The 11,529-nt window shown below is 62.1% G+C and overlaps 2 protein-coding genes across 3 annotated transcripts; one reads left to right on the forward strand and one right to left on the reverse strand.

Moving 5' to 3' along the window:
• Positions 1 to 381: 381 nt before the first annotated feature.
• Positions 382 to 4,713, forward strand: TMEM79 (transmembrane protein 79). 2 transcript variants are annotated; one of them, XM_074809395.1, is made up of 4 exons: positions 382 to 513; positions 2,874 to 3,701; positions 3,901 to 4,114; positions 4,379 to 4,713. In XM_074809395.1, the coding sequence occupies exons 2-4, from the start codon at positions 2,969 to 2,971 to the stop codon at positions 4,581 to 4,583; spliced, it is 1,152 nt and encodes a 383-aa protein (XP_074665496.1). In that variant the 5' UTR covers positions 382 to 513; positions 2,874 to 2,968; the 3' UTR covers positions 4,584 to 4,713. The 2 variants fall into 2 exon arrangements, with proteins under 2 accessions (XP_074665496.1, XP_074665495.1); XM_074809394.1 differs by lacking the exon at positions 382 to 513 and having other exon boundaries at positions 2,806 to 3,701.
• Positions 4,714 to 6,460: 1,747 nt separating this feature from the next.
• Positions 6,461 to 11,387, reverse strand: GLMP (glycosylated lysosomal membrane protein). Its single transcript, XM_074809333.1, has 6 exons — positions 11,295 to 11,387; positions 9,795 to 10,052; positions 9,318 to 9,500; positions 8,953 to 9,171; positions 7,779 to 8,056; positions 6,461 to 7,492 (listed from the first exon to the last, which is right to left on the reverse strand). The coding sequence occupies exons 1-6, from the start codon at positions 11,370 to 11,372 to the stop codon at positions 7,324 to 7,326; spliced, it is 1,185 nt and encodes a 394-aa protein (XP_074665434.1). The 5' UTR covers positions 11,373 to 11,387; the 3' UTR covers positions 6,461 to 7,323.
• Between the last annotated feature and the right edge of the window lie 142 nt (positions 11,388 to 11,529).

Consider the following 11,529-nt stretch of genomic DNA (forward strand, 5'->3'; position numbering starts at 1 on the left):
CCTGGTCCTGGGAGTCCCTTCACACCGCCATGTAGCATGAAAACCAGGTGCTGCTGGCTGGGGCAGGGACTCCCCATCCCTTTGGCGCTTCACCCCCTCGGCGTGGCCACGGCTCGCGCAGGAGCAGCCCAGAGATCCTGGCCTGTCCCATGGCAGACAAACACTGGGGCGTCTCCTTCACCAGGCCCCAGCCCTCCCGGCGCCCCACGAAGGGGGACGCGCTGCCCGGTGCTTGCTCCTACATGGTGGCTGCCCCACGCCACGGAGGGGCCCGCTGAGGCCACGGGAAGGGCTCGGGGCCAGCCCAGGGCTGAGGGGCCGCCGGCGGGCTCAGCGCCGCGTCGGGCGAGGCTGCTGTGCCTGCCCCTTTCAGCCCGGCCCCACCTTAGCTGGTTAAACTGGTTTGAAGTCCAGACGGCGGCGGGGAGAGACTGTGGAAGCGTTTCGCAGGCTCCCAGCAGAGCTTCCGCTGCTGCACGGCCCCCAGCCCTATGGCCCCCCACTTCTTCCCAAGTAAGTCTCGCAGCGAGGGGAGCCTGGTGCCAGCTTCCTCCCGTGTCCCGTGGGGCGACGAAGGAGTGGGGCTGGGAGTGGGGAGATGGAGGCGTGCGAGGCTTGTACCAGCACTGGTGTGGCCAGCAGGGACAGGGAAGGGATCTGACCCCTGGGCTCGGCACTGGGGAGGCCGCCCCTCGATGAGTGGGTTCAGTTTTGGGCCCCTCACTCCAAAAAGGCCATTGGATGACTCGAGCGTGTCCAGAGAAGGGCAACGGAGCTGGTGCAGGGTCTGGAGCACAGGTCTGATGGGGAGCGGCTGAGGGAACTGGGGGGGTTTAGTGTGGAGAAGAGGAGGCTGAGGGGAGACCTCCTGGCCCTCTGCAACTCCCTGAAAGGAGGGTGCAGAGAGGGGGGAGGAGTCTCTTGAGCCAAGGACCCAGCGGCAGGCCAAGAGGGAATGGCCTCAAGCTGCGCCAGGGCAGGGTCAGACTGGCTCTTAGGAAGGATTTCTTTGCAGAAGGGGCTGTTGGGCGTTGGAATGGGCTGCCCAGGGCAGGGGGGGAGTCCCCATCCCTGGAGGGGTTGAAGAGTCGGGTTGACACAGTGCTGAGGGATCTGGTGGAGTTGGGATCTGTCAGTGTTAGGTCAATGGTGGGACTGGATGATCTTCAAGGTCTTTTCCAACCTAGCCAATTCTGTGATTCTGTGAGGCGCAGGAAGCTGCGTTAGCCCCACTCCCTTGTGTGGGCCTTGGAGGAAGCCCTGTGCCGCTCTGTGCCTCAGTTTCCCCACGCCTGTGTCCAGGCCACGGGTCCTTCTGGGGGTGCAGGGACGAATGTGCCCAGAAGAGAGAGCGAGAGATTTTCATACCTGCAGCCAGCAATACCTGGGACGGGCTAAGAGACAGGGATCCCTGCTAAGAGAGGAAAAATGTGAGATTTCTGCCTGGATTTCCTGCTCCCCCACCGCAAGTGGCGCCCAGCAGCCTCCTGTGCCCGCCCCAGATCAATCTCAGCCACAAAAGGCAGCAAATCTGGCTCATCCTGGCTTTAGTGGTCCCTAGACACGGCCTGGCCGCCTCTCCCCAAGTATCTCCCCACGGATGTGGCATGGGACGGAGCCGCGGGTGGAGGCAGTTGCATCGGCGAGGCAGTGTCCAGCTGCCCCCCGTGCCAGGGCTCGTGCCCTGCAATATTTGGCCAGGTGGGGAAGCAATTCCCAGGCTGCTGCTGTTTTGCAGCCAGACCCGGGGCTCACCAGGCGCCCAGCTCTGGGCAGCGGTGCCCACAGGCGTTGGATGCGTGGTTGGATGCGTTTTCAGTCCTTGCTTTGCCTGGAAAGGCCAAGAGGAGACTGGCACTTGGTGTTTTATACGTGATATTTGATGTCCAGCCCTGTTCCTAGATGACTCTGGGAGAAAGACAAAGGCTCACTGGTTGCATTTCTGGTGGATATTTCCAGGGACTGAAGTCTGAGATTCAACTGCTAACTGAACAAACCCCCAATAAGCCAAGAGCATGCCTCTCAAAGTGCACTTTGTTCATTTATTTTGACAACTCTAGTGTTTCTTTAATTATTTATAACGCTTCATACTGCACTGGAGTAGATTTTTGTAAAAATAACGAGGTTTTAGTAGTATAGCATCTACAATCAGACCTGCAGGGGAAGGAGGAGATAGGCAGTCACTCCCTGATGTGAGCAGGAAGTCAAATGTAGGTTGAAAGCAAATTCTTTGCTAAACAAAAGTTTTCAAGCACCGAAGCAGAGAAGGACAGACATGTGAGACTGAGCACTGTGAGTTAAAAGGAGACTTTTGGGGTGAGGATGAAGTCTAGAAGAGCAGCTTCCTTCAGGAGAAATCTAGATTTTTGCCCATTGGGTCTTCATCTTTGGAAGGATGTCAACAGGGAATTAAGGTCGAGAAGGAAGCTATACTAGGCAAAATGGTCTGTGTTCCAGCAAGGTGCATACATTACTGCAGTTAGGTGAGAATGTTTTACCTGAAGCATCATCCTACACAAATTTCAGGCCATCAGTAAGAAACACGAGCCCTGAACCCGCTGCCGTGGGCTGGGCGCGCTGGCAGGGCGTGAGAGCACGGGGACGCTGGGCTCTGCTTTCTCCTACCAGCGGAAGGGCAGGCAGGCGACGGGGACTCCAGGGGCAGCAGCTACCAGTTCAGAATCCCAGACTCATCTGGGTTGGAAAAGCCCTCGAAGCTCCTCCAGTCCAACCATGAACCTCACCCTGACCGTTCCCAACTCCACCAGATCCCTCAGCGCTATTCGTACCTCATGTTGTAACAGCGGCTGCGTGCATGACCCCAAACCTCTCGTTTCTGCTGTATTTTATCTGTCTTCTTTCTCCTGGTGCAGGGTGAAGCGGGAAGGACAGGAACCTCGTCCACTCTCGACACCCCAAAACGCAGGAGAGTTTCTTGCCAGCCCCCAGCTGCATCCCCAGCACTCTCATGGCTGCTGCTGACCCCATCCTGCCCCCTGAGGAGGTGGCTTTGCTGGAGCTGGGGAAGGTGGCCCTGCCTGCCCCCCTGGACAAGGTGCCATCAGCCCTGGATGAACACCCAGGGGACCCTGATGCCACCCTGCCATGGGACCGGTCCCAGCACAGCACCCAGGGCCAGCCAGAGCCGGCGGAGACGAAGAGGCGCTCAAGTCCTGAAGGAGGCCGTGAAGACCCTGAGGAGGCTGCTCTCACCTGCCCCCCAGCTGAGGCCAAAGATGAGGAAGCCCCCGGGCTACCCGTGATGGCGGCCCACGTCTTTGTGCCCATCGACCCACAGTGCATTGAGCGGACACCTGGCAAGCAGAAGAAACAACCTGCCCCGTGGCCCCGGGAGGAGGGCAAGGAGGGCCACGTCCCCCACAACGACAGAGCCGACTGCCTCCGCCAGAAGCAGGTGTTCCTTCCCCTCGGCCCCTCGCGCTACAGGGACCCACTGGGCTTCGAGGGGCGAGCGGCCAAGCCACCGACCGAGGGGCCACGGTGCCCGTGCGCCAGGGACTGCGGCACCCACAACCTCAAGGCTGTGGCCTCGGTGGTGGGGGCCCTGCTCCTCTGCCCCTGCCTCATCTACGGGGCCTACGCCTTCCTGCCTTTTGATGCCCCGCTGCTGCCCACCGTCAGCGCCCGCCTGGTCTACACCCTGCGCTGCGCTGCCTTTGCCACGTTCCCCATCGTTCTGGGTGAGCCGCGGGGTTGGTGTAAAAAGCCCTTTGTCCCCATCGCCGGGCTGGGTTGGTGCGTAGAGCCGGCGCTGAGCTCTTTGCAGCTCCATTGCTCCCACCAGGAGCAGCAGACTGAGTTTTCCCACCCTGTTGCATCTCCCCCAGCCCTCGGGCCCCAGCGCAGTTTCACTCCCAGCCCCTCTCTCTGCCCCCCCAGGGATGATCGTCAGCGGCATCTCCCGCCTCTGCTCCTCCGCGCTGGAGCCCTTCGGGGAGCTGCAGCGGGAGGTGGAGATCCACCGCACCTACGTCTCCCAGTCTGTCCATCTCTTCATCCTCTACTTCTTCAACATGGCTGTGCTGGCCACCTACCTCCCCCAGGAGGTCCTCAAGCTCATCCCCCTGCTCACGGGGCTTTTTGCCATCTCCCGGTAAGTGGCTTCTTTACCCTCCCTGGCCTGCGGCAGTGCCTGGGGTGCAAATGGGGTGCAAACACCACACCTTGGTGCAAACTCCGTCTCCGGTAGTGCCTCACCTGGCCAACAACAACCAGGAAAGCTGGCACAGGGGCAGGGTTGCTCCATCCCACTTCCACGCCTGGCAAACCCTTGCTGGGGTGAGAACCCCTGAGCAAAGCTGGGTGCCGGCCCCAAGGCATCGCCCTCGCTGAGCCCGCACCTCTGTGCCCTCTCCAGGTTGATTTACTGGCTGTCGTACGCCATCGGGCGCTCCTTCCGCGCCTTCGGCTTCAGCATGACCTTCCTGCCCCTCCTGGCCATGCTACTCTGGAACCTTTACAGCATGTTTGTCCTGGAGCCCGAAAACCTCCTCGCTGTGGCGACGCCAAAGCCCGAGGACCGCTCCAAGGACAGCGGGGCCAAACTCCGCTACTGGGGGTGAGGGAGGCCCCGGGGAGATGGGGTGCCTGGACCCCGCGGTGCAGAGGGGTTGAGCTCTCCTCACTGCCTTGTCTGGTGAGCCCTGAAGGTGGAGGGGTGTGGGCAGACCTGGCTGGGCCCCTGCTCCCTGCCCGGACCCGGCAAGGTTTTGCTGGGCGCCCGACAAAACCCTCTGCACTGGGAGTTTTCTGCAGGAGGGCGAACGGGGCCTGGAGCAAGACCCAGGGAGCCCCATTCCATGAGGATGGGGTGGGGTGGGATTTGACTGAGCTGCTGGAGCTGGCTTTGCCCAATAAAACCCTTCACCAAGTGGTTCTGTGGCTGGTTTGCGGAGGGTGGGTTAAATTCCCCTCGGAATCACTGCTGGTAGCTTCGCCCACAGTGTGCCAGCATCCAGCCCCAAAATGATGTTTCCAAAAGGGGAAAAAATGGTGTTTCCCCCAACTGTCCATCTCCCAGCGCTCGCCAGCCCAGCACCCTGCTCCTGGCTCCCTGCAGGGTGGGGTGGCCAGTCCCGCCCAGCTGCTCCCTCCTCCTCTTCCTCCTGCGGGAGGTTCAGCACCTGGTTCACAAAGCAGTTGGCCGGGTAGGAGAGAGGGAGCCCTGCCCCAAGGAGGGAGGCGGGAGAAGCCGGGATGGGGGAGATAGCACCAGGGTTGCTGCAGCTGGGGGCGGCCGATCCTCCCGCAGAACGGGCACCCAGGCTGCACCCCACCTCGGAGTCCTCTGCAGACACGAAGGAGACCCCCGGGAGTCCAGCCCCATGCACGTCTCATTGTCTCTGTTTTCCAGTTCTCAGGCATAACCCAAAACAGTTAAAAATCCACCCAATGAAGGGGAAGCCCCTCCATCCCTAGATCTGCCGAGTGTTCAGCTTGTCCCACCTCCCATCCCCGAATGCTGTATCACGGCTGCAGCTGCCCCACCGCAGTCAGAGAATGGGAACAGGCTGGCTCTTGCAAATGCTCTTCTCAGCAGAGACGTGGCCCACGGCCTGGGCTCACGCTGAGCCCACGGCTCAGGGGCAAAACCACCCCAGAGCCCCTCACGCTGCTGCAGGGCACGAGTCACAGAATTCCAGAATCATGCGGGTTGCAAAAGCCCTTGAAGCTCCTCCAGCCCCACCATGAACCTCCCCCTGACCGTTCCCAACTCCACCAGATCCCTCAGCGCTGGCTCAACCCGACTCTTCAACCCCTCCAGGGATGGGGACTCCCCCCCTGCCCTGGGCAGCCCATTCCAACGCCCAACAGCCCCTTCTGCAAAGAAATCCTTCCTAAGAGCCAGTCTGACCCTGCCCTGGCGCAGCTTGAGGCCATTCCCTCTTGGCCTGCCGCTGGGTCCTTGGCTCAAGAGACTCCTCCCCCCTCTCTGCACCCTCCTTTCAGGGAGTTGCAGAGGGCCAGGAGGTCTCCCCTCAGCCTCCTCTTCTCCACACTAAACCCCCCCAGGTCCCTCAGCCGCTCCCCATCAGACCTGTGCTCCAGACCCTGCACCAGCTCCGTTGCCCTTCTCTGGACACGCTCGAGTCATTCAAGGGCCTTTTTGGAGTGAGGGGCCCAAAACTGAACCCACTCATCGAGGGGCGGCCTCCCCAGTGCCGAGCCCAGGGGTCAGGTCCCTTCCCTGTCCCTGCTGGCCACGCCAGTGCTGGTACAAGCCAGGATGCCATTGGCCTTCTCGGCCCCCTGGGCACACTGCTGGCTCATTATCAGTCACCCCCCCAGGTCCCTCTCTGACTGGCAATCCAGGGGCAGGGAGCCTCCGTCCTCTCAGAGGTGTTTTGACACCTTGGCTCCTGCTGAGCTTCAGCACTCTGTGAAACCCCAGAGCTGCTCTCCTCGCACTCACCCGTAGTGCAGTGTTTCCACGAGAAACTGCTCTTAGAAATCCACTTTATTTGGTCGAAGACAAGTCAGTGATGGAGAACGTGAAAACCCAGCACACCCCCAAGTGACAGGGTACCTCTGCAAACACCCAGCAGCCACAGACCACGCTTGCCCCATGGCTTCAAGCACCTGGATAGCACCTCTGAGCCAGCCCTGCAGAGCCAACAGCCAACAGCAAGGCTGGATCAGCCCTTTATGGGCTGACAGGACATACCTGAGCTCAAGCAGCTGCCGCAAAGCAGCACTGGGTTTCCCTCTTGCACCAGCAGCCCTCACCGAGGCCAGCGCAGCAGAAAGTGCCTGTTGGGGACTGGGGAGTCTGTGAGGCCCAGCTGGGTTGAGGGGGGCTGTCCTGGGATGCCCCCGGCACAGCGAGAAGCAGCAAGGCACCCTGCACGCTGGCAGGAGCAGTAACTGGTCCCCAGCCCTGTCCTGCAGCCCTGCTCCTGGGTTGGAGGCACCCGAAGAACCCTGGAGCGCTCCGGAAGGGCCCAGCCCCGGCTGCTGCAGACACACAACAGTGGTTTTACCCCTTGGGAGGAGGAGGATCATCCCGCGGGTCAAGGTGACCCTGACCAACTCCTGCTAGTCACTTCCCTTGGCTGGATGGACCAGGAAAAAACAGGAAGAAGTGAAATCAGATGCAGGATCTGGGCAGTGGGACGGAGCAGGACAGAGCGATATGCGACGTGGGCAACTGCTGCAAATGTTGCCCTGGTCCCCTCCAAGGCTGGACTGCAGGGACAGAGGGAGGACAGAGAAGAGATTGCAGACACTGGAGCCCCTGCAGCAGCTGCGGTCGTTTCCTGGCGACAAGAAGGATCCTGGGGGTCTCTCCAGAGAGTGTCCCACTCAGTTGATGGGCTCGTACTCAGAGTAGCGTTTCCTCTGGGCCAAGAGAAGCAGGCAGCTGCCCACCAGCAGCATCCCCATGGGGGTCCCCAGTGCCACCGCCATGATGGAGATGACGAGGGGGGAGAAGGTGTCCTTAGGGGGCTGCCCGAAGCCCAGCAGCGCCGACCTGCGGGAGGGGAGGAGATAAATCAGCCGTGGGGTGGGGATCAGCCGTGTCCCATGGGGGGAATATCCAGGGCTTTCTACCCTGACAGGGCCAGATCAGGATTTCTTGGCAGGAGAGGGGGAGGAGTGAGGGAGAGCATCAATAAACTGCAAAACCCCTGGCTACAGGATTATAAGAAAACACAGACTTTTGAAAGGAGATAAAACTGATAAACCCTGTAACCTCACATTTCCCCCCAGTTCTTAGCTGGGAGAGCAGCATCTCACGCACAACGGACCCCACTCACCAGCTAAGGTAGCGCTTCTCCTGGTAAACCTTTCCATCCTCTCCCCCAAAAGAGATATTGATGGCGCTGACGGTGTAGGTGCTGCCTACCCCCTCCCCAAAGTAGGCACGGACAACGCTGGACACGGGCAGGGTCCAGTTGGCTGCCTGCAGGCCACGAGAGCGGCACTGGATGTTGTCCTCGCGCCTGGGGGTCTGGGAGCCGTAGGCTGTCGCCTTCCACTGCAGGAAGCTGAGCGTGGAGCTGCCGTTCTGGGACTCGGCTACCAGGGAGAGCATCTGGTGGAGGGAGAGCAACGGCGGTGAGGTGAGGGCAGGAGTCACAGAATCCCAGAATCCTCTCAGCTAGAAAAGCCCCTGAAGCTCCTCCAGCCCAACCATGAACCTCACCCTGACCGTTCCCAACTCCACCAGATCCCTCAGCGCTGGGTCAACCCGACTCTTCAACCCCTCCAGGGATGGGGACTCCCCCCCTGCCCTGGGCAGCCCATTCCAACGCCCAACAACCCCTTCTGCAAAGAAATCCTTCCTAAGAGCCAGTCTGACCCTGCCCTGGCGCAGCTTGAGGCCATTCCCTCTTGGCCTGCCGCTGGGTCCTTGGCTCAAGAGACTCCTCCCCCCTCTCTGCACCCTCCTTTCAGGGAGTTGCAGAGGGCCAGGAGGTCTCCCCTCAGCCTCCTCTTCTCCACACTAAACCCCCCCAGGTCCCTCAGCCGCTCCCCATCAGACCTGTGCTCCAGACCCTGCACCAGCTCCGTTGCCCTTCTCTGGACACGCTCGAGTCATTCAATGGCCTTTTTGGCGTGAGGGGCCCAAAACTGAACCCACTCATCGAGGGGCGGCCTCCCCAGTGCCGAGCCCAGGGGTCACATCCCTTCCCTGTCCCTGCTGGCCACGCTAGTGCTGGTACAAGCCAGGATGCCATTGGCCTTCTTGGCCCCCTGGGCACACTGCTGGCTCATTACCAATCCCCCCCAGGTCCCTCTCTGACTGGCAGCTCTCCAGCCACTCCTCCCCAAGCCTGTAGCCCTGCTGGGGGTTGTTGTGGCCCAAGTGCAGATGGTCTTCATGGTCACAGTGGGGAGCCACAGGTTGTCCGGGCTGCCCCACGTCCCCCCCACCCTTGTTCCCACAGCAGGGGATGTCCCCACGCCCAGTGCTCACCCCACGCTCACCTCGAAGATGGTGGGAGTGTACTCGTCATCGATGGAGCGTGCCGAGCGCAGCTTCTGCGCCACCCCCGTCTCCTCCACCGTGGCCACCTCCAGCACAAATCGGGAGCTGTTGCCCCGTGGAGCCACCCCGGCCAGGACAAACTCCACTTTAGAGCTGTTTGCTGTGTGCAGGAGGCTGGGCAGGGGCCTGTCACGGCCACTGGCCTCGTAGGCTGTCACCTACAGGGGACACAGGTCAGAGGGACACCACAGTCACCCCACGGGACACCAAGGAGCAACGTTCCCTCCCCAGAAGGTGCTTTGGACGTGATATTCACCGTGTTCTCCTGCAGCATCCCAGCCCCTCTCTGCCCCCGTGGCCTTACCCGAAACGTCAGGCTGCCGTTGGAGAAGCTGCCGCTGGGGTCGGCGGCCGGGATGCCCGTGAACTCGGCCATCAGGGCTGTGTGGTTCAGGGTGTGATTGACGCTGTCCCAGGAAAAGTCAGACAGGTCGTACGTGGGGTAGAAGAGTTCCTCCAGCGTTTGGGCCTCGCTGTACTCAAACACCTAGGGAGAAGGAAGGGGAGAGGGGCTGGGAGCCACTAGCAGGTGCTGTGGACACCACCGCTTCGTGCTACGGTCCACGGGCTGCCACTGCCACCAGAAAACCAACAGAAAACAAACAGAAAACAAACGTCTCAAGGCACCATCACACCTCAAGCCGGAGATAACCAGGGTAGAACACACAAGGGGCTGTTTTGCTGCAGCTGAGACCGACCTGCTCTGCCCCCAAGCAACACCCTGCACCCCTTCCACCATGGGGCAGCTCTCCTGGGGCAGGGCCACCTTCCTCAGGGGTACCTTGGTGAAGACCACCGCAGTGGAGTAGATGATGCTGCTGGGAGGGTCGATCCAGATGGCACCCGCTGGAGCGGGCGAGAGCAGCTGGGTCCAGTTGATGCCCAGGGAGCTGGTCCTGCTCTCCGTAGCCACCAGCAGCACCGTGGGGGCCCCGATACTGCTCCAGATGTAGTGCAGGGTGTCACTGGGCCCCACCGCCCGCACGTGGAGCAGGTTGACAGAGGAGTTGTTCCAGCCGGGGTTGTACTGCATCGACACCTGCAGAATCCCAGAATCCCAGAATCATGAGGGTTGGAAAAGCCCTTGAAGCTCCTCCAGCCCAACCATGAACCTCACCCTGACCGTTCCCAACTCTACCAGATCCCTCAGCGCTGGCTCAACCCGACTCTTCAACCCCTCCAGGGATGGGGACTCCCCCCCTGCCCTGGGCAGCCCATTCCAACGCCCAACAACCCCTTCTGCAAAGAAATCCTTCCTAAGAGCCAGTCTGACCCTGCCCTGGTGCAGCTTGAGGCCATTCCCTCTTGGCCTGCCGCTGGGTCCTTGGCTCAAGAGACTCCTCCCCCCTCTCTGCACCCTCCTTTCAGGGAGTTGCAGAGGGCCAGGAGGTCTCCCCTCAGCCTCCTCTTCTCCACACTAAACCCCCCCAGGTCCCTCAGCCGCTCCCCATCAGACCTGTGCTCCAGACCCTGCACCAGCTCCGTTGCCCTTCTCTGGACACGCTCGAGTCATTCAATGCCCTTTTTGGAGTGAGGGGCCCAAAACTGAACCCACTCATCGAGGGGCGGCCTCCCCAGTGCCGAGCCCAGGGCTCAGATCCCTTCCCTGTCCCTGCTGGCCACGCCAGTGCTGGTACAAGCCAGGATGCCATTGGCCTTCTTGGCCCCCTGGGCACTCTGCTGGCTCCTGTTGAGCCGTCTGGCAATCAAGTCCCCAGAGGAAGGTCTCAGCGGGGCTCGGTCCCACCCAGCGCGGGGTAATTCCGGACACGCAAGTCCCTGGTCAGACGAGGGACATGAGCTGACTCGGCCTCACCGTGAGGTTTTGCGGGGGAAAAGTCCTGCCCCGGCCCGGGTGTTGCTAAACACGCTGGGTCAACATTTCCCGCCCCGGCAGTGAAACCACTTCCCTACCCACAGCCACGGGGCCCCCAGCGCCCCCGGGGACACAAGGGACGGAGGTGGGTGGCACCGGGACACGGCGGGGTGGGGGCAGCAGGCCCGGGGTTGGCAGCGCAGGGTCCCCACTGACGCGCAGGACTGAGACAGGGGCAGGTCCCCTCCAGCTCCGGCCTGAGCCCCACGGCCGGGAGACCCGAGGCAGCCCCTCTCCTCCCCGCCCCTCCCCCCCCGTGGGCCACGCATCACCGCGATCGGGCGGGCTCAGCCCCGCGGGGGCACGGAGCGCGGTTACGCGCGGGCCGAGCTCCCCCGCAGAGGCTGGAGGCCGCGGCGGCCGCCCCGAGAGCCGCCCCCCCGCCCCGGCCCCCCCCCCGCTCACCTCGCGGCCGCCCGCAGCCCCGCCCCGCCCCGCCGCCGCCGCCAGCAGCGCGCTCAGCAGCACCGTGCGCGCCGCCATGTTGCGATCCCCCCGCTCACGTGACCTCGCGGAGACCTCCGCCCCCCCGCGCCTTAAAGGGGCCGCGCGGAACCCTCTTAAAGGAGCCGCCGCCCTTCAGAAGAGATTTTTTGGGGTGGAGAGATCGTGTCAGCGGCCGCGACGGGCGGCCCCAGGC

The sequence above is a fragment of the Strix aluco genome, chromosome 30 (assembly GCF_031877795.1).
Source record: "Strix aluco isolate bStrAlu1 chromosome 30, bStrAlu1.hap1, whole genome shotgun sequence".
Classification (NCBI taxonomy): domain Eukaryota; kingdom Metazoa; phylum Chordata; class Aves; order Strigiformes; family Strigidae; genus Strix; species Strix aluco.

Excerpts from the sequence above, each read along its gene's own strand:
- TMEM79 (XM_074809395.1), top strand. The coding sequence starts at position 2,969 with ATGGCTGCTGCTGACCCCATCCTGCCCCCTGAGGAGGTGGCTTTGCTG. Across the intron at positions 3,702-3,900 it reads CACGTTCCCCATCGTTCTGG|GGATGATCGTCAGCGGCATC; the intron begins GTGAGCCGCGGG and ends CTGCCCCCCCAG. Across the intron at positions 4,115-4,378 it reads GGGCTTTTTGCCATCTCCCG|GTTGATTTACTGGCTGTCGT; the intron begins GTAAGTGGCTTC and ends TGCCCTCTCCAG.
- GLMP (XM_074809333.1), bottom strand. The coding sequence starts at position 11,372 with ATGGCGGCGCGCACGGTGCTGCTGAGCGCGCTGCTGGCGGCGGCGGCG. Across the intron at positions 9,501-9,794 it reads CTGCGGTGGTCTTCACCAAG|GTGTTTGAGTACAGCGAGGC; the intron begins GTACCCCTGAGG and ends CCTTCTCCCTAG. Across the intron at positions 8,057-8,952 it reads ACACTCCCACCATCTTCGAG|ATGCTCTCCCTGGTAGCCGA; the intron begins GTGAGCGTGGGG and ends TCCCTCCACCAG.